Source organism: Onychostoma macrolepis, chromosome 22 (genome assembly GCF_012432095.1).
Source record: "Onychostoma macrolepis isolate SWU-2019 chromosome 22, ASM1243209v1, whole genome shotgun sequence".
NCBI classification, from domain to species: domain Eukaryota; kingdom Metazoa; phylum Chordata; class Actinopteri; order Cypriniformes; family Cyprinidae; genus Onychostoma; species Onychostoma macrolepis.
Window position 1 is genome coordinate 24,470,135 of NC_081176.1, and position 22,106 is coordinate 24,492,240.

Genomic DNA, 22,106 nt, shown 5'->3' on the forward strand with positions numbered 1-22,106 from the left:
TTTCACAGATTATTAAACCCAGCTACCCAGAAACGGTTACAAATAGGCAAAGGTTAAAGGCCACCTGATTGGAGAAGGCAGCTGCTCCCAGTGCTGACGCTGGTGCAAATGCTCTGTGAGCGCCGCCCCACCCCCAGACCCTCCGCATGCCCTCTTGCCTCTCTCCGGGGGTATATATAGCCTGAGAGGGGTCCTGGACAGTCCTGGCAGTCAAAATGAGGCTGTTCCTCCCCGTCTGCTGCCTGCTGCCTTTACTGGCACTCGCCATTGCAGGTAAGAAGTTTAAAAACTGGATTCAAATGCTGGTGGACTGCTGAACTAACAGCTGCAGGTGACGCAGCTGAAGTGTGAAGTTAAAGGTTTTAGTATCAATGATTGGTTATTCGCCTGGGAGTATTAGGCCTCAAGATAAGTGTCTGAAGTCCTAGATCAGATTGCTTGTCCTTGGTGGGGATGAGTGTCCCTGCATCTGCCTGCTTGTATTCATAGTTTGTGTATAGAGAAGTGTTTTACAGAATATAACGGTTGTTTTTATGAACTTAAATTATGTAAGTTAGTCAAATTGTTCTTTGATACCTTCAACAAAGAATCATCAAGTGCACTCAAGAACAACATGTTCAGTACAACTAAATTTCAGTTTCTGGATGGCATGTACTGTATGTTTAGTGCCAGCAAAAGTGTTTCTGGAAGTCATTCTCACTGATTTCAGGGCTTGTGTAGACACACAAAGCCTTGAAAAACTGAATGACCTCCTTTCTTATTACTCTGTTGAATTATGTAACTTCTGATAAGTATGAAAATGTCTCATAGAACAAGGGAGATCTCATCTGCTGTGCTCAGTTTATACCAGGATTATTAGTTAACTAAAACCATTAGAGGAAAAAAAAATTGTTAGATGAAATAACATGAACGTGAAATCTCTTATTTTCATTTAGTTTAACTTGGTGTATTAAAAAACTAAAGCTGGGATAAAAATGAATAAAAACTAGGCTATACATTAAAACAAAATTACAAAGCTAATTAAAATGACAAATAACAAACAACCTGAATTAAATAAAAACAGTAAAAATTCTAAAATATGAATCACCACCATAATTATTAACACACTTTTATAGGTCAATGACTGATAAGTCTCCACGATAAAGGGAAAAAAAAAAAATTGAAAATTGAGTTGCACCGCATGACCTAAACTAACCTTGCCTTGTCATAATTATTTAAAGACATTCAGTGACTTTGACACACATTCATTTTCTATTTTTTTCTATATATTTTTTCTACATGTTGGTTGCACCACATGACTTTATCAGTAGCGACACATACCTTTGAATTGGAAGACAAATATTTTTCAAATATTAATAAGTGCAGACATTTTGATAAAATACATATCTTTTTTAGTAGGTAATTAATAAAACATTTCAAAATACTTAATACACTTTCTCTAAAGCACTTTAATTCTTAAATTATATGACCCTGACAAACAGTGAAATTAATTTTAAGTTAGAAATATAAAAACATGCTCATCACAGAAGAGGTGTATTAAAGTTATTGTATGTATAAATTGCATTTTAATTGTATTAAAAAAATACTTATTAATAAAAAATATATTTTGCTGCATTCTTGTAATCTTATATCTAATTCTTATATCTTTTTCTTTAAAATTCCTATTCATTGAATTGATGATAGCTGGAATCCTTTGGTCAAAATTGCAATCAACTGTAAGGGAAACTGTTGGTGGCTTTCTTGTCTCTCAATAGTCGAAAACCGGTTACTCTTGGTGAAATAATTACAGACTGTCGCTTCCTCCTGCTTGCTTTTAAGTATTATCCTTGTCTGTCCTTACATTGTTCTTGTTCTCTAGACTGCACCATGAAATCAGACACTGTTCGTCGAGCAGTTGCGTGGTCATGCTTCACAGCTCTGCTAACACGCCCCCTTGTACTTTCTATCCACATATATGCTTACAGTCCACAGCTGCTGTCACAACGCTACTGTCTCAATCACTATTTATTTCTGTCTTGCAGGCCTTGTAGGGGCAACCATTATGTTAACAGAAGCACTTAAAGCCTCTGTCCTGCCTTGCTACTGTATGTGGCCTGTTTTAGCACTGGGGCTTTCCCTGTTACAGTCCAGTCACACCAGCCAATCGTACGCAGACATTACTCGCAAGCCAGAGTAAAACGTGTTGCTATACAAACAAATAAAACGTACACAATACTTACATCAGCAAGTTGTACGTACATGCATTAGGTATATTAAAACAGATACATGAAACCAATTCAACGCACTCTCAAAAAATTTGTAACTATTTTACATTTTGGTAAATTGGTTGCAAATTTGTTAGTTTCAGGGGTGGACTTTCAAGTTTAATTTTTTTATTTTCTAAAAAAACATATATTTACGTAAATCATATCTTACAAATTTATACTAAATCATAACCTCATACAATAGTTATGGTTTCTCATGAGATTGGGTTGAACCAAATAGACAAATTGGAATACAATGGTCAATAAGCAAATCTGTAAGGACTATTGAAATATAGGAAAAAATACAACCCGAATTCTGGAAATGTTGGGATGTTTTTTTGTTTTTGAATAAAATGACAACTAAAAGACTTTCAAATCATATGAGCCAATATTTTATTCACAACAGAACATAGAGAACATAACAAATGTTTAAACTGAGAAATTTTACATTTTTATCCACTAAATAAGCTCATTTCAAATTTGATGCCTGCTACAGATCTAAAAAAAAGTTGGCACGGGGGCAATAAAGGGCTGAAAAAGTAAGAAATTTTGAAAAGATTTAGCTGGGAGAACATCTAGCAACTAATTAAGTAAATTGACATCAGGTCTGTTACATGATTAGCTATAAAAGGGATGTCTTCGAGAGGCAGAGTCTCTCAGAAGTAAAGACGGGCAGAGGCTCTCCAATCTGTGAAAGAGTGCATACAATGATTGTGGAATACTTTAAAAACAACGTTCTTCAATGTCAAATTGCAAAGGCTTTGCAAATCTCATCATCTACAGTGCATGGCATCATCAAAAGATTCAGAGAAACTGGAGAAATCTCTGTGTGTAAGGGACAAGGCCAAAGACCTTTGTTGTATTCCTGTGGTCTTCGGGCCCTCAGATGACACTGCATCACTCATCGGCATGATTCTGTCATTGAAATTACTAAATGGGCCCAGGAATACTTCCAGAAAACACTGTCGGTAAACACAATCCGCTGTGCCATCTGCAGATGCCAACTAAAGCTCTATCATGCAAAAAGGAAGCCATATGTGAACATGGTCCAGAAGCGCCGTCGTGTCCTGTGGGCCAAGGCTCATTTAAAATGGACTGTTTCAAAGTGGAAAAATGTTCTATGATCAAACGAGTCCAAATTTTACATTCTTGTTGGAAATCACGGACTCTGTGTCCTCCGGGCTAAAGAGGAGTGAGACCTTCCAGCGTGTCATCAGCGTTCAGTTCAAAAGCCAGCATCTCTGATGGTATGGGGGTGCATAAGTGTATACTGTATGGGCAGCTTGCATGTTTTGGAAGGCACTATGAATGCTGAAAGGCATATAAAGGTTTTATAGTAACATATGCTCCCCTCCAGATGACGTGTATTTCAGCAGGACAATACAAAACCACATACTGCAGCTATTACAACAGCATGGCTTTGTAGTAGAAGAGTCCGGTGCTGAATTGGCCTGCCTGCAGTCCAGATCTTTCACCTATACAGAACATTTGGCACATCATTAAATGAAAAATACGTCAAAGACGACCACAAACTCTTCAGCAGCTGGAAACCTATATCAGGCAAGAATGGGACACAATCCCAACACCAAAACCTCAGAAACTCATAACCTCGATGCTCAGACGTCATCAAACTGTTTTGAAAAGAAGAGATGCTACACCATGGTAAATATGCCCCAGTCCCAACTATTTTGAGACCTGTAGCAGGCATCACATTTGAAATGAGCTCATTTTGTGCATAAAATTGTAAAATTTCTGTTTAAACATTTCTGTTTTACATTTACATTTAAACCTTTATTTCACAGGTTTTGCGATGATGTGATTCACTAAAAAGAACCTGCTCGTAAGAGTCATTCACTCGAGCATCAGACTTCACTAGTCAAATTATGATTAAATTTTTTACTAAAAAAAAAAAAAAAAAAACTGTCTCCTAAGAGCTACACTCCAGAGTCAGACTTCACTCACTGGTCAAATTATGATTTGATTCACTAAAAAGAACCAGCTTATATGAGTCCATTGCTCAGGAATCTTACATCATTAGTTGAAAATGTTTGTGTGTTTTTGATTCAGTAAAAAAATTAGGGGGGGGGGGGTGGCTTGGGGGGCATAGAAGGTTCATTTTTTGTTTGAGAATCAGACTTCACTGTTCACACATTGTATGTGTTTGATTCACTAAGAAGAACCAGAACATATATACACTGAATAGTAATGCAGGGAACATGTTCACAGTATTTTGGTGTTTTATCCGCATTGGAAACATAATGAAAAATGAATGTCATGTCTTTTTTTTCCAGAGAGGAAGAGTCCTTAGTTAAATTTTGCTTAGTGACCACAGCTATCTTTGATAAATCACTCCTCTAGACACAACCACATAAGATAGTGGTTTGACAGTCAGTGCTATCAGAAATAAACTGAAGAGAAATGTCATTTTAGTAGATAAAAGCAGAGAAACTCTTCTCAGCGTAGACTATTTGTGTCATGAAGACCTAGGACTTGGGATCGAGCACCTGTCCGTTTCTGTCCTCACCTCAGAACATGCTGCCGAAGGGGGAAGGGGCTGGTCTGCGTCACTTAGGCCTTACTGGAAAAATGCAGATGATCTTATATTATCAAATATATGGATGGTTGGTTTCATTTTGGGTAATTTACCAGTACTTGCGGTATTACTTCAACAAGAGACACCTGAGACACTGGAATAATAATACACACAAAATCCCTTCTCCACTGTGACCAAAAGCTCCCCAGCCATTATCTACAAAACAATACCTGTGTGGATAGGGATGGTCCTCTAGTGCTGCTCTTCCTACCACTAGAGCATGCTCTAATTTAATTAAATTAACATGGCAGAATATGATATGGAACAGAATGAGCTGTTGAACTTACTATAAATTAGTACAACACTCAAGTTCTGTAGTACATCATAACCAGGCTTTCTATGTCAGTGACATTTAAAAAAAGAAGTTGTGAGGTCAAATAAATCAAAGTTTCCCTCATCTGTATCTTCATAAAAGTAATTATTTTACATCATATTAGTGTTGTGACAATTATGTAATCATAATCTAGGACTAGTAAAGACAGCAAGCTAGCAATAAAGAGTAACTCATACCACAGTAACATGGCCTTAGGCCTTCAAAATGACTCAGGGTTATGTTGATGACACTCTTGCACTATGACTTTGGCCTAAATACAGCTCTCCTGAGTGTGTGTAAGTGTGCAAAACATATCGCATTTACACTGACCAGAGCCAATTCAATTAATTAGACTTCTAAGGAACACATAAGCTTGTCAGAGAGCATTTTTACAGGCAAGTGGTCAAATGCCAAAGGTGGAAGAGGTTTATCTGAACTAACTATAGACACTGGTGCCCTCTGCTGTCTGTATGTTGTTGAACTGTTGAGTAAATGTATGGCTAAATCAACTGAGGGTTTGTCATTTGATAGTAATTTAGCATAAAGTCAAAAAAGTGCTTTTGTATGTGCATTGTTTTTACATTTTAATATGGATTCCATTTTGTAGGCCACTGAAATGGCTGTGTACAGAAAACACTTCAATCTGCAAAAATTTTACTGGCAAACTAATTAATGCGTCATTATTTGCTTGAAAGCAGAGCTGCACTTTTCAATGGAAGCATTTGACATTAAAACTAGAGGTTGAAATCCGGTACAAAGCCACCATGTTAACACCTTTATCAGAGCCGTCTGCCGGCGCGCCGGAGGACAGTATGAAAAATAAACCTTGCTCTGATGATCCACATGAACAGAAAGGACTTTGCGTTCTCTTCTCCTGCCAGCTCTGCTCCCTATTTCAGGATGTGAATCACATGAAAAGCATTTAGCTCTCATCGAGAGCATTCATCGCCGCATGAATCACAGAGATGGGTCATCGCCACAGACTCACACATTTGTGCCAACAGCAGCTCTACCACCAAGTCACATTGTTCAAATCAAGCTATTACAGATACACAATTTTAAATTATGGTTTTGTACATGATTGAAGATAGTAACCATGGTTTTATTTTGTTTACTTGAGTGATGTTGTAGATCAGGGGTGCCCAATCCTGTTCCTGGAGATCTACCTTCCTGCAAAGTTCAGCTCCAACCCTGATCAAACACGTATGAACCAGCTAATTAAGACCTTCATAAACACTTGATAATTACAGGCAGGTGTGTTGGAGCAGGGTTTGGACCAAACTCTGCAGGAAAGCAGAGCTCCAGGAACAGGAATGTACACTCCTGTTGTAGATGATACTGTCTCCAACACAGAATCCTATATGCTAATGTTATATATCTGCAGTGTGAGATGCTTTTCTTCAGGGATGTTATGTGGAAGCATAGACTGTAAAAAAAAAAGATGGACAAAGCGTCTCTATTTCCTTCCACTATAGAAAAGCGAAGCCAAAACCTCTCAGTATGGCCGCTGTCATCTTGCAAAAATGACATCACTTGGAGACCGAGTCTGCGCAGTAGCGATTCATTTGAAGTCTGACTCTGCGCAGTAGCGATTCATTTGGAGTCAAGAGTTTGCGCAGTAGCGATTCATTTGAAGTCTGACTCTGCACAGTAGCGATTCATTTGGAGTCAAGAGTCTGCGCAGTAGCGATTCATTTGGAGTCAAGAGTCTGCGCAGTAGCGATTCATTTGAAGTCTGACTCTGCGCAGTAGCGATTCATTTGGAGTCAAGAGTCTGCGCAGTAGCGATTCATTTGGAGTCAAGAGTTTGCGCAGTAGCGATTCATTTGAAGTCTGACGCTGCGCAGTAGCGATTCATTTGGAGTCAAGAGTTTGCGCAGTAGCGATTCATTTGGAGTCAAGAGTTTGCGCAGTAGCGATTCATTTGGAGTCAAGAGTCTGCGCAGTAGCGATTCATTTGGAGTCAAGAGTTTGCGCAGTAGCGATTCATTTGAAGTCTGACTCTGCACAGTAGCGATTCATTTGGAGTCAAGAGTTTGCGCAGTAGCGATTCATTTGGAGTCAAGAGTTTGCGCAGTAGCGATTAATTTGGAGTCAAGAGTTTGCGCAGTAGCGATTCATTTGGAGTCAAGAGTCTGCGCAGTAGCGATTCATTTGGAGTCAAGAGTTTGCGCAGTAGCGATTAATTTGAAGTCTGACTCTGCTCAGTAGCGATTAATTTGGAGTCAAGAGTCTGCGCAGTAGCGATTCATTTGGAGTCAAGAGTTTGCGCAGTAGCGATTCATTTGGAGTCAAGAGTTTGCGCAGTAGCGATTCATTTGGAGTCAATAGTCTGCGCAGTAGCGATTCATTTGGAGTCAAGAGTTTGCGCAGTAGCGATTAATTTGAAGTCTGACTCTGCGCAGTAGCGATTAATTTGGAGTCAAGAGTCTGCGCAGTAGCGATTCATTTGGAGTCTGACTCTGCGCAGTAGCGATTCATTTGGAGTCAAGAGTCTGCGCAGTAGCGATTCATTTGAAGTCTGACGCTGCGCAGTAGCGATTCATTTGGAGTCAAGAGTTTGCGCAGTAGCGATTCATTTGAAGTCTGACTCTGCGCAGTAGCGATTCATTTAGAGTCAAGAGTTTGCGCAGTAGCGATTCATTTGAAGTCTGAGTCTGCACGTAGCGATTCATTTGAAGTCTGAGTCTGCGCAGTAGCGATTCATTTAGGAGGCTGCGTTTGCACAGTAGTGATTAATTTGTAGGGTGACCATATGGGCCATTTTTTCGGGACACGTCCTTGCCAGGATTTCTATATTGCCTAAAATATCCAGGTTTTGGCTGTTTGCGCTGCACAGATCGATCATTGTATGACATCCACGAGAGCAGACAGCTCCTTATGCTTTCGAATCGCACTTGCTGTACTTTGATGTCATACAACGATCGGTCTGCCCAGCGCCACTTCAAGTCGAACGAACGAATGAACACATATCATGTGCGTGTATTTGCATCGCTTTGACCATTCTCCATAAATCCCTCCTTCTCGCGCACCACGATTGGTCGAATGTGTACAATGCCTGCAAGTTATTGGTCAGTCATTACCCTCAGCAAGTATAACAACAGGAACAGAGCCAAATACAGAAATCCTGGCCAGGACTTGTCCTGTAAAAATGGCAGGTATGGCCACCCTGTTCATTTGGAGTCTGAGTCTGCGCAGTAACGATTCATTTGGAGTCCGAGTCTGCGCTTTAGTGATCATGAGGTGGCGCCGCAGTATCAAAGTCCCGCCTAAACACCTGCAGACCCAATCGCAAGCTCACAATAATGGCACCACACCCCGTTTTCATAGCATCAAATAACAAACTAAAAGTAAACTTATTTTGAAAACTTGCTTGAACATAAATCAGCGTGATAAGAACTACCTAAAACGATGGAAACCATCTGTGGGTAAAATTTATTTGAAGTGTAATTTGGCTCATATCCCATTTGTTTACATGGAGAGGGCGGGGTTTATGTCCTATACTTCAGACGGCCACTAGATGGCGATCAAAACGTTTTGACTTCACTTTTCAGGAAGTGTGTGGCACACTTGTACTGAAATTTCAGCAAACAAAAATACATGCTGACCTGTGTCAGCATTCATTTTGTGCATATGACATGGATAAGCTACAGTACAATAGGTGAACATGTCAGCAATGTGGATGCAATTCACTGTGACCAAAAATTATGCTAGAGTAGCTACATATAAAATTTGTTTGGCTGAAATATTGAGAGGCAGCTCGTTGCAGAAGAACTTTAGTTCTTCCACAAAGTTTAACACGACAACCTAAAAAGTACCAAATCAATTACCCAACTACCAAATTTAATTATTTAAACACTATTTTCAAGTTTTGGTTTTCAGCTAAATTAAAACTTTCATGGTGTTTTGGTAAAATTCATCGAATTTGTGCATAATTACTTTTGTCGCAGTTATGCTGTAATATCAAATATGATTCATTCTTAATTCTGTGTGAATGTGCTGAGTTATATTCCATCACATTTTGTGTAATATTATTGTTTTTCTTCCACAGATGCAGTGGAGTCTGAGACTGAGCCGATTGTGCCGTTCCAGCTGAAGTCTGAAGGCAAGCTGTTCAACTGCTGTGATGGCACAGAGGATATAAGCCAGAGCTCCTCCAATGACACTCCTGCACCAAACAGACCTGTGTGCCAACCCTGTGGCACTGGAGCACATATTGACACCACGGCAGAAGATGTCAGCTCTAATGAAGAGGAAGAGGTTGTTTCAGAAGAGAAATCTGAAGAGTTGAATCAAGAGGAGACCTCTTCTGAAGAGATATTTGAGAAGGAGGCACAGGAAGAAGAGGCAGAAGTTGAATTAGATGAATCTAATGAAGCGGCGGAGGAAGAAGTTCTTGAGGAGGCACGTGGAGACATGAAGGAGGAGGAGATCTCAGAGGTAGACAGTGATGTAGAGTCACAAATGGTTGTTGAGGAATCTGTGGAAGAAGACGACGAGGAAGATTCTCAGACCGATGAGGAGGTAGTTGAGGAAGAGGAGGTTCTTCAGACTGAAGATGAAGCAGGTGAAGAAGAGGAACTTGCTCAGACTGAAGAGGAGGTAGCTGAGGAAGAGGAGGTTCTTCAGACTGAAGATGAAGCAGGTGAAGAAGAGGAACTTGCTCAGACTGAAGAGGACGAGGAGATTTCTCAGACAGAGGACCAGGCAGAGGCGGTTTCTCAGCCTGAAGAGCCAGTGGAAGAGAAATCAGAAGAGGTAACAGAGGAAGAAGCTGATGTAGAGGAAGCTGTAACAGAGGAAGAAGGAGCTCCTGAGGTTGTGGAAGAGGAGCAATTTGTTGAAGAAATGGTGGAAACAGAAGCAGAAGAGGAACTAGTTGCAGATGTTGTTGAGGAGGTTGTTGAAGTAGCACAAGAGGCAACAGTGGAGCGTGTGGAACCAACTCCTGAACAGGTTCAAGAAGATGTTTCTGCACCTGTTGAAGAAACAACAGTGAAAGAAGTGTCAGATGATGTACCAGCAACCAAAGCGTCTGCGAAAGGTACAATATGATTCAGTCAGCATAAATTATATTTGACATTTAAAAACAAGATAATTGTCAAATTAGAATCATTCAGTACATTTGCAAAGGTATTTTAGAAAATCGCAAGTTCTAGATTTCGCACAATTCATTTCGCACACCTAAACAATGTTAAATGTGATGGCACCTCTACTGTTGTTCTGCGAAATTTCATGCATGATATCCAGTCACTTAAATACGAGGGCAGATTTTCCTCATGTTCAATTTGGTCACGTAATTTTGCCATTCGCCAGCAGAATGTAAGCTGCTTGGTTTAAAAGCGACTTCTGTCTGAGAAAAAAAAAAAAAGTGACTGCACCTTTATACTAATGTAAAGTCTAATGTATTTAAAAGCCTCAGAATCATCATAAAGCCACTGGTTAAACTCAATTACAGTGGAAATAACCAGAGGGAAGGAACTATATTGTAGTCTGGTCGCCAGGGGGCAGAGGAGGACACTACTGTAAAAGTCAGTTCCTCGTGCTCCTCCACCTGATACTTTGGTCGAAGGTGGCACAGGAATAAACCCACCACCAAAATATCCTAACAGAAATAACCCTTGGCACAAGTCCATTGCCATTCATAGCAATATGTTCTCTGGCCTGCATGGAGAACAGTTTTGTAACAGGGAAGAAATGTTTCAGATGCTTTTAATAGTACATTGATTGTGTTTGACTAGCTCCAAATAGATGGCTGATGTAGATGTTTCAGTAGATGGACCCAACATGAAAGTTTGTGTTTTGGAGGCAGCTTATTTTTGTAAACTAAGACAAACTCTATTGACAAAAAAAGCTTAAAATAATAAATAGAAATAAATAATGGAAAAAATGAAATCCAAATTAAAACAGCAATAAGAAAAATGAAATGGCAATCAATAAAAAAAAAAAACAGAATTGTTTGTCTGTTGGGTAGAACACATCACACTGATGCCAGAATATGTCTGGAAAACTAGCGTGCCAGCATAAAACCATAACTAGACCATCACCATTTGTGTTGGTCTAACATGTTATCTTTTAGCTGTGCACTAAAATAAACAAGCAACACGTTGAGCTGATACATTGTTTCCTGTGATTGTGATTCTTGTGTAAATACAGGTGCAGCTTCTTTCCTCAGAGATCTTGTTTAATTCAAATGTAAATCTCAACTCTGGCAATGTTCTGTTGATTCCATAACAGATTTCTTAGCTGTAAAGAATAATAATATAGGTAAAATACATAAAAACAAATTAGAAATATGTCCATAGAATAAAAACCAAAGGATTATTACCTAGAAAGCCAAATGTGAAGTACATTTTAAAAATTGAAACTACAAAATGAAGCTTGTTTTATGGGTCTACAAGAAAATGTTATTATATGAGCTTCACGTTTTATGCTGATTTTGACTGGCTGTTTTTCTCTGGCAGTGGAGAAAACAACCCCCTCAGGTCCTACCACAAGAGATCAGTCTCACATCGAAGAGACGCTGCGTCTGGCAACAGCTGAACCTTCACGGGAATTTGTCGGTGAGTCATATAATGAAAATAAAAAACTATATTAGTACTACCTTTCAGGGCTATATAGAATGTACCATTTGAGGCATAATCAGTCACATTTTAGCTTCAACAAAATCTCCAAATGGTAAATGGGGATCTTGAAGTAGCAGAATGAGTCAGTTTCTATCATAATTGCATCAACTCTACACCTTGTAGATGCTCTGAAGAAGCTGCAGCACGTCTACAACACTGCAATTAAACCCATGGACAAGGCCTACAAATACAATGAGCTCCGGCAGCATGAAGTGTCAGGTAAGATCTTTGGATATTGGATTCAGTTTTTAAACATCATTCCAGACTACTGCTCTTCTACCATGAAAATGATCTAAATGAACCCCTATCCTCAGTTGAACTCTGTCTTTTCTTCACATTATTCAGATGCAGAGATCACATCTAAGCCCATGGTCTTGTTCCTGGGTCCTTGGAGCGTTGGCAAGTCTTCCATGATCAATTATCTTCTGGGTCTCGATGATACTTCACAACAGCTTTACACTGGTAACCCATCAATCTTCAAATGAATGATTGTAAAATGAAATTTAGTCCTCCTTTGTTCCTTCATCTCGCTCTCTTTTGCTTTCTCAGGGGCTGAGCCCACAACGTCAGAATACACTGTACTGATGCATGGTGAGAAGTTTCGCACCATTGAGGGCATTGTAATGGCGGCAGACAGTTCCCGCTCTTTCTCACCTCTGGAGAAGTTTGGTCAGGGGTTCCTGGAAAAGCTGGTGGGAATCGAGATGCCGCACAAACTCCTGGAGCGCGTCACCTTTGTCGACACTCCTGGAATCATCGAGAACCGCAAACAACAAGAGAGAGGTGAGAATACAGTACTCACAAAGACTTTGTTTGAGTTTGGTATGTACAAGAGGACAGTCAGACAACATACAGTTCTGAACCTGAATTCAATATAGATACACAATCTAGCTTATCAGACCACTTCTAATGCTCCACAGTTCCATTAATGATTCTTTTATGACATTTAAGGAATAAATACTTGGAAAAGGAAATGAAATTTCATGAACAAATTTTAGTAACACATTAATTTATTATTTATTAATTTAACTATTAACTAGTTGCTTATTAACATGCATTTTACTAGCATACTGGCTGTTTTATGAGTATTTATGAAGCACATATTCTGAATGACCATATTCTACATCCCTAATCCTACCCAATACCCAAACTTCACAGCTACCTTACTAACTATTAATAACAAGTAATTAGGAATTTAAGGCAAAAGTTGTAGTTAATTGTGAAAATTGACCTTAAAGGGATAGTTCACCCCAAAATGAAAATTCTGTCATTAATTATTCACCCTCATGTCGTTCCAAACACGTAAGACCTTCGTTCATCTGCAGAGCACAAATTAAGATATTTTTGATGAAATCTGAGATCTCTCTGACCCTCCCATAGACAGCAATGCAACTGAAATGTTCCCAGACCCAGAAATGTTGTAAGGACATCGGTAAAACAGTCCATGTGACATCAGTGGCTCATACTTTTTGTGCGCAAAAACCCCCCAAAATAACAATTTATACAACAATTCTTCTCCCCCGAGTTACGTCTTCCGCCATTTTGGAGAGTACCCAAGAATGTAATTAATGTAATCAGCGTTGTTTACGTTAGGGGGAAAAGCGCGCACATGAACGTAATCAGTGTAATGAGCATTTTTTTTTTTTACACTTAGGAGAAAGTGTGCGTATGCATTGCGATACTCTCCAAAATGGTGGAAGACAGTAACTCGGGGGAGAAGAGTTGTTGAATAAAGTTGTTATTTTTGTTTTCTTTGCACACAGAAAGTATTCTTGTAGCTTCGCAAAACTGAAGTTGAGCCACTGATGTCACGTGGACTGTTTTACCGATGACCTTACAACGTTTCTGGGTCTGGGAACATTTCAGTTGCGTTGCTGTCTATGCTGTCAGAGAGCTCTCGGAATTCATCAAAAACATCTTAATTTGTGTTCCGAAGATGAACGAAGGTCTTACGGGTTTGGAACGACATCAGGGTGAGTAATAATGACAGAATTTTCATTTTGGGTGAACTATCCCTTTAAAATAAAGTGTGAACCAAATTTTTAATAAAAGTGCATTCATAATTCTTTAAAAAAGTGTGTGTACACAGACATTTGAATTACTTTTCAGAGTTTAAACGCAATCCAATAATTGGCTTTAACTCTATTAAACAGCAATACTAAAGCTAAGCAATTTGTAAATATACACTACCACTGAAAAGTTCAGCATTCAGCAAGGATGCATCAAATTGATCAAAAGTAAAAGACATTGACAATGTTACAGAAGATTTCTATTTCAAATAAATTCTTTGCTTTTGAACTTTCTATCAGAGAATTCTGAAAAATGCATCACAGTTTACAAAAATATTAAGCAGCACAACTGCTTTCAATGCTGATAATAATAAAAAGTGTATCATAAGCAGCAGTTCATCATATTTGACTGATTTCTAAAAGATCATGCGACACTGAAGCCTTTGTAATGATGCAAAAATTCAACTTCAAAGGATTAAATACATTTTAAAATATATTGAAATAGAAAAAAGTTATTTTAAATTGAAATAATATTTCACATTATTACTGTTTTTACTACATATCTGATCAAATAAATGCAGCCTTGGTAAAACAATCTGACTGACCCCAGACTAGTGTATGTCATTAATTTTGATAAACTTCTGACAAAACACATAAATTAGGATTGTATCTTTAACTACACATTGTTATATAAACAACCAGTCAGTAGATAGTTTGGGTGTTTGACTCAACTTAGAAAAGAGTAGAATCAACTTAGTAGAGTCATTCTTTTGGGAATCAGACTACACTTATTGCGCTAAATTTGAAATCCACTAAAAAACAGCTCATATTAATCATTTGCTTACTGGTCATGCTGTTTGTTTTACACCATATATTCACTAACAGTGCTGTAGCACCACTGAATAAGTCATTTTTTAGTATTTTAGTACAGTATTCTCCAAGCGTTGGCAGAAGAAACCAGAAGGTATTAGTTCTGAATAAAAATCAGTTTCAACTCTATAAGAAGATATTAACTTGAGCACTAATACTTAGTATAACTAAGTGTACATTTACAAATTTCAAACTCTCTTGTTGTCCTTTAGGGTACCCCTACAGTGAAGTGTGCCAGTGGTTTATCGACCGTGCTGATCTCATCTTCCTGGTGTTTGACCCAACCAAACTGGATGTCGGTTTAGAACTTGAAATGCTGTTCAGACAGATGAAGGGACGCGAGTCACAGATCCGTATCATCCTCAACAAGGCTGACAGTCTAACAACCCAGGACCTAATGCGCGTGTACGGCGCCCTTTTCTGGAGCATGGCACCCTTGATTAACGTGACAGAACCACCACGTGTCTACGTTAGCTCATTTTGGCCGCAGGATTATGCTCATGACACCAACAGAGATCTTTTTAAACGCGAGGAGATCTCTCTGCTGGAGGACCTAAATCAGGTAATCGAGAACCGACTGGAAAACAAAATCGCCTTCATTCGGCAGCACGGCATCCGCGTGCGCATCCATGCCCTCCTGGTCGACCGCTACCTGCAGACGTATTACGAGAAGCTGGGCTGGTTTAGTGACCCACATGAGGTTTTCAACGATATTGTTAGTGACCCTGACAAATTCTACATCTTCAAGTCCATTCTGGCCAAGACCAATGTGAGTAAGTTCGACTTGCCACAACCGGAGGCGTACCAGGACTTCTTTGGAGTCAATCCTCCCAGCAGCTTTAAGCTCCTCTCCTCATACTGCAGCTGGTCAGGAGGATGCCTGCTGGAGAAGATCGAGAAGGCCATCACAGATGACCTGCCGGCTTTGCTCAGCAGTCTGGCAGAGAAACGGGAAGCCAAGGCAGAAGCGGTAGCAGAAACCAAGGAGAAACCCCAAAACCGTTGGAGGAGACAGTAACAGAAGAATGGTGGGAGATGTGGGAAGTATGGAAGAGTGGCACCAAAGCAATGAATGAGAGTATAAGTGACACTTAGATGAGATTTGCCAGTACATCAATGGAAAGCCAGTTAAACACTCTGTATGAAACAGACCTGAACGGTGGGATTTGGTGTCGTATTTTTCTTCCTTTTGCATTATTTTTTTTCTTCCTAGCAAAAAATTTACTTATTTATACTATGTTCAAAATAAATAACCTGTCATAATCTTATTTATTTATAGTTTGAATGTCGTTTTAAAAGTGTGAATTATGGAAGCTTGTTTCCACCACAGGGTAAAAAAAAAAAATTAAATGGTAATTTCCGACTTTTTTTCTTGCAATTCTGAGAAAAAAGTCAGAATTCTGAGTTTATATATCGCAATTTTCTCGGAATTGTGAGTATATAGCTCTGAATTGTGAGATCAAATGTCGCAGTTACCTTTTTTTCTTTTCCCCTTGTTGGAAACGGGCTTCCATCTTCCATAGTGAATTTGCCATATGTGGTAAAACGTTTATCTTCATTGCTTCAGTTCCACTTGTACATATTGATCATATTCCTTTGTACAATTTACTGGTGTATGAGTTGTTGGTAAATGAAATGAGATTTTTGTTGTTGTTGTTGCATTTGCTCACATTACTGCATGTTTCAACTGTGGTGACATTAAATTGCTTTTCTGGCTGTTGAGTTCTGCAATATGGAAATTAAACATTAAACTGGATATTTAAGTCAATAAAAAACACATTTAGATAAATAAGTGGGTGAATTGATATGATAAATAATATGACAAATGATAATGATTTTGCAGCTGTGATTGATTCACTTCAACATAAGAGGGTCCAAAATGTCCACTAGATGGCGGAGCATATCATTAAACTCATTGCAATAAAATTACTGGTCACAGTTCAATGAAGTAACCTTTGGTCTCATAAAAGATATGGTTTATGTAATTTATCTGTTTATCTATTTTGATGGCAGCAAACTATGCATTTATCTATATAAAATACTGTTTCAAGCAGGGCAATTTGTGTAAAACATTTATTTTATAGAGCTGCACCACATGAAAACTCACTTCTCTTAAGTATTTATGATCCCTAGAAGGGTTTGAAGTGTGAATGTTGAAATATCTGCAATAAGGCAATAATACAACCGATAAGAGTTTCGCACTAAATACTGTGTAGCTAGTTATACTTTTGTTTGTTTAATAATCCACAGCTGTGTTTTTTGAGTCAGAGACCACAAGTGGACACTAAGAAATAAAAGCTGGACATGCATGACGACTCCACAGGCTGGCGTCAGTCAAATTCCTGAACGCACTCTCGTGTCATAACCTTTCCCATCTGACACAACACGACGTCTTAGAAACTGGACATGATGAACGTCTGACACAGGAAGCGCCGGATGATTATCACTTGGATGTGACTTATCTGATAGATCAAAGGTCAAGACACACCCAGAATCTCAGGTATGTTCCTAGATGAGGGAACACTTACACACTCATGTTCACCTAAATGGGAACCATTCAACAATTCATACTTATATTGGTTTTTAATAAAGTGAATTATAAATACTACATACTAAGAATAACCCTTAAGAAAACAAAAAGAAAACTGTCTTTTTGAAAGACAGTGTTTCTACTATTCCCACCCCCCAATGAATTTTCATATTTCCATGACTTTTCTTTCGTATTTACTCGATAGCGATTTTTAAATATAATTTGACATGATTTTCACTTACAAACAGAAATTACTATTCAATAAAATATTCTTTGGATTGAAATGATAAAAAGTAATTATATTTTCCAGGCTGTTCCAGGCCTGTAAATTACGACATATTTATTTATTTATTTATTAAATTCCATATATTTGCAGGTTATATATATATATATATATATATATATATATATATATATATATATATATATATATATATATTAAAATAAAATAAAAATATATATATATTTATATGTAGAAGAATAAAATCTTTAAAAAGTAAAAATTAATAAATTCTAATAATGATTAATGAAAAAAATAAATAAATAGTGCTGTCAAACGATTGATCGCGATTAATCGCATCCAAAATAAAAGTTTTTGTTTATATAATATATGAGTGTGTGCTGTGTATATTTATTATGTATATATAAATACAAACACATGCATGTACAGAATCTCACAAAAGTGAGTACACCCCTCACATTTTAGCAAAAATTTTAGTATATCTTCTCAAGGGACAATATTACACAAATGAAACATGGATATATTTTAGAGTAGTCAATGTGCAGCTTGTATAGAAGTACAAATTTACTGTCCTCTAAATATAACTCAACATATAGCCATTATTGTCCAAATAACTGGCAACAAAAATGAGTACACCCTAAGTGAACATGTCAAAACTGTGTCCAGAGTGTCAATATTTTGTAGGGGCACCATTGTTATCTAGCACTGCCTTAATCCTCCTGGGCTTGGAATTCATCAGAGCAGTGCAGGTTGTTGCTGGGATCCTCTTCCACTCCTGTATAATGGCATCACGAAGCTGCTGGATGTTAGACACATGGTGCTTCCCCACCTTTGGCTTGAGGATGCCCCACATGTGCTCAGCAGGGTTCAGGTCTGGAGACATACTTGGCCACTCCATCACCTTCACCTTCAGCTTCATCAGCAAGGCAGTTGTCATCTTGGTGGTGTGTTTGGGGTCGTTATTATGTTGGAAAACTGCCGTTCGGCCCAGTTTCTGAAGGGAGGGCATTATGTTCTGCTTCAGAATGTCTCAGTACATGTTGGACTCCATGTTTCCCTCAATGAACCGCAGCTCCCCAGAACCAGCAGCACTCATGCAGCCCCAGACCATGATGTTACCGCCACCATGCTTGACTGTAGGCAAGACGCAATTTTCTTGGTGCTCCTCACCAGGGTGTCACCACATGCTGGACACCATCTGAGCCAAACAAGTTTACCTTAGACTCATCAGACCACAGGACATGGTTCCAGTAATGCATGCTCTTGGACAAGTTGTCTTCAGCAAACTGTTTGCAGGCTTTTTTTGTGAGCCAGCTTCAGAAGAGGCTTCTGGGATGACGGCCATGCAAACCAACTTGTTGCAGTGTGCGGCATATGGTCTGAGCACTGACAAGCTGACCTTCCACTTCTGCAACCTCTAAAGCAATGCTGGCAGCACTCATGTGTCTGTTTTTTGAAGCCAGCTTCTGCACCTGACGCACAGCACAAGGACTCAACTTTTTTTTCATTTCTATAGAATTGTCCCTTGAAAATATATACTAAAATGATTGCGAAATGTGAGGGGTGTACTCACTTTTGTGAGATACTGTATATATTTAAGAAAAATGTTATATTTATATATTAAATATATTTATATATAATATAAAATATAATAATATAAATGTATACAAGTAAATATTTTCAAAATATATACTGAATTTGTGTGTATTTATGTATACATAATAAATAAACAGTACACATACTAGGGGTGTGCGGTATATATGCAAAAACAAAACAACACACCTACGGAGTGCAAGCTTGTATGTATATATAAATATTAAAGAAAATTCTAATATATATATATACACATACACACACACACACACACATTTGTTTCTGTGAATTGTGGGGACTTTCCATAAACTTCTATTACTTTTATACCGACCAAACTATGGCTGTATCTCAAATGGAAGGCTGCATCCTCCAGAGGTCGCATTTGTAGGCTGCATACGTCATCAAGCCTGGTTTATTTCAGTTAACTGAGCATTACATTCACAAGTCAAAAGCATATGTGACCCTGGACCACAAAACCAGTCTTAAGTCGCTGGGGTATATTTGTAGCAATAGCCAAAAATACATTGTATGGGTCAAAATTATTGATTTTTCTTTTATGCCAAAAATCATTAGGATATTAAGTAAAGATCATGTTCCATGAAGATATTTTGTAAATTTCCTACCGTAAACATATCAAAACTTAATTTTTGATTAGTAATATGCATTGCTAAGAACTTCATTTGGACAACTTTAAAGTTGTAACACAGTTCGTAGATCGGGAAGAAGGAGGCGGGAACCGGCGAACATTTCAACAAGGTTTTAATAAAATAAACAAACATAAAAGTAAAGTGGCAGCCCCGCACGGACGACTGCCGCACACAAAACACAAATAAAAGTACAGGCCTGGTCCTCTCCCTCTTGCACTGTCCTCGCTCCTCCTTTTATCCTTCCGGAGCTCCTCCGTGGGACTCGAGACTGGTGAGTGGCGCAGGTGTCGCTCATTAGCATTAACTCCACCGGCCTCGCTCCGTTCCCATGGCTCTTGGCCCCGCCCCACTCGCCACATACCCCCATCGCCCCTCGCAGGCCGGGGGGTACTCCCGAGACTGCGCTCTACTCCCCCCTCCCCCCTCTCTGGGGGGAGCCGATCACGGCGGCCGCGGTGTACCTGGCGTAAGGATAGACGAGGCGAGAGAAAAGGAGACGGAAGGATGAGGAGAGACAGAGACGAGAGAGGGGAGAGAGGAAAATAAAAAAAATTTAAAATTCTCGGTCCGGTTCCCAGAGACACTGCCGCTCGGTCCTCAACCAGAGGCTTTCACTCGCGGTGCCATACGATGGTACTGGACATCCTTTGGTGGACAGCCCGCGGCTCCTCCGTCTCCTGGTGGACGGCGATGGCTCTTCTGGATTGAGGGCAGCCGGCAGCAAGTCCCCCGTTCCCTGCTCCTCCCCAACATGGCGAACGGCACCAACTCCTCCGCTCCCTCTCGGATGGCAACCACCCCTCCTCGATCCTGGAGCACGGTAGCGAGCCTTCCATCGCACCTGTTGCACAATCGCTCCAGCACCACCGCCTCGGGCAGCCATCGGCGGTCTCCGCTCCTTCATGCTGCCCGACCTCCTCAGCACCGCGATCCCCCTCAGCAGCGAGGGCTCTCTGACAGCGTGTCCCTCCTTCCTCCCGGGTTTCGGCACCAATGTAACACAGTTCGTAGATGGTGAAGAAGGAGGCGGGAACCGACGAACATTTCAACAAGGTTTTAATAAAATAAACAAGCATAAAAGTAAAGCGGCAGCCCCGCACGGACGACTGCCGCACACAAAACACAAATAAAAGTCCAGGCCTGGTCCTCTCTCTCTTGCACTGTCCTCGCTCCTCCTTTTATCCTTCCGGAGCTCCTCCGTGGGACTCGAGACCAGTGAGTGGCGCAGGTGTCGCTCATTATCATTAACTCCACCGGCCTCGCTCCGTTCCCACGGCTCTCGGCCCCGCCCCACTCGCCAAAGCGATTTTCTCAATATTTGGATTTTTTTGCACCCTCAGATTCCAGATTTTGAAATAGCTGTATCTCAGCCATATATTGTCATAACCTAACAAACCACACATCAATGGAAAGCTAATTTACTCAGCTTTCAGAAGATGTATAAATCTTATGACTGGTTTTGTGGTCCAGGGTCACATATTGCAACAATTTACACTTAACTAAATTTATAACTGTTAATATTCTAAAATAAGATCTTCTTTATGATGTATGCAGCATACAATTACAACCTCCGGAGGATGCAGCCTTCCGTTTGAGAAACGGACAATATTTTCTATCCCCTAACCCTAAACCTACCCTTACAGAAAACCTGTCTGCATTGTTACACCTTCAGCTAAACATAATTTACTCTTTTTAACGGCAGGCATTTCAGGTTTTACTATCCTTGTGGGGACATTTGTACACACACACACGTCTGGTTTGCTATCCTTGTGGGGACTCTCCATAGGCGTAATGCTTTTTCTACTGTACAGACCGTATATTCTATCACCCTACACCAACCCTACACCTAAACCTACCCCTTACAGAAAACTTTCTGCATTTTTAGATTTTCAAAAAAACTTCATTCTGTGTGATTTATTAGCTTGTTTACCCGTGGAGACCTCAATTTAAGTCCCCACCGTGACATGAGTCCCCATGAGTCTGTGTGTATTCAGGTTTAAGTCCCCACCTGAATATAAAAACAGGTAGACACACACACACACACCCACCTTTAAGGATGCCCCCATAGAAAGGTTTGGTCACATTTGACCCCACATTCTGAAAAGAACAGAATAAAATCCAAATAAACATCAATAAATGTTACTTAGCCTACATACTGAGTTTTTAGCGCTCAAAATATCCTGTTTCTTTACTTTCTAATTCTATACTGACCTGCTTATATAACAGTTATGAATTACTCAGAGAATAAATAGTGCCATAATTGCACTGAACGTACCTGTTCTTTTGATGACATCACGTGGACTCCACGCCAAGAGAGCATCAGTCAAACTTGAGAGGGAAGCCGTTCTCATGCGTGCGCGCCGCCGTCACAGAGCCCTGCGTGCGCGCTCCCCAGCGTCTTGCCCCTCCCCTGTATTTCAACACTGTATTCAAGTTGTGCG

The 22,106-nt window shown here is 39.6% G+C and overlaps 1 protein-coding gene across 2 annotated transcripts; it reads left to right on the forward strand.

The window, feature by feature from the left end:
* Positions 1-113: 113 nt before the first annotated feature.
* wu:fb80c09 (sarcalumenin) lies at positions 114-16,376 on the forward strand. 2 transcript variants are annotated; one of them, XM_058759783.1, is made up of 8 exons: positions 114-273; positions 9,201-9,691; positions 9,770-10,193; positions 11,614-11,712; positions 11,899-11,994; positions 12,121-12,237; positions 12,325-12,558; positions 14,867-16,376. In XM_058759783.1, exons 1-8 carry the CDS (start codon positions 216-218, stop codon positions 15,670-15,672), a joined length of 2,325 nt encoding a protein of 774 aa, XP_058615766.1. In that variant the 5' UTR covers positions 114-215; the 3' UTR covers positions 15,673-16,376. The 2 variants fall into 2 exon arrangements, with proteins under 2 accessions (XP_058615766.1, XP_058615765.1); XM_058759782.1 differs by having other exon boundaries at positions 9,201-10,193.
* Positions 16,377-22,106: the final 5,730 nt, after the last annotated feature.

What these genes read in the sequence shown, in the direction of transcription:
- wu:fb80c09 (XM_058759782.1), top strand. Translation starts at nt 216, where the DNA reads ATGAGGCTGTTCCTCCCCGTCTGCTGCCTGCTGCCTTTACTGGCACTC. An exon ending in CCGGCAGCATGAAGTGTCAG is followed by an intron (nt 11,995 to 12,120) that starts GTAAGATCTTTG and finishes CACATTATTCAG; the next exon opens with ATGCAGAGATCACATCTAAG. An exon ending in TTCACAACAGCTTTACACTG is followed by an intron (nt 12,238 to 12,324) that starts GTAACCCATCAA and finishes TTGCTTTCTCAG; the next exon opens with GGGCTGAGCCCACAACGTCA.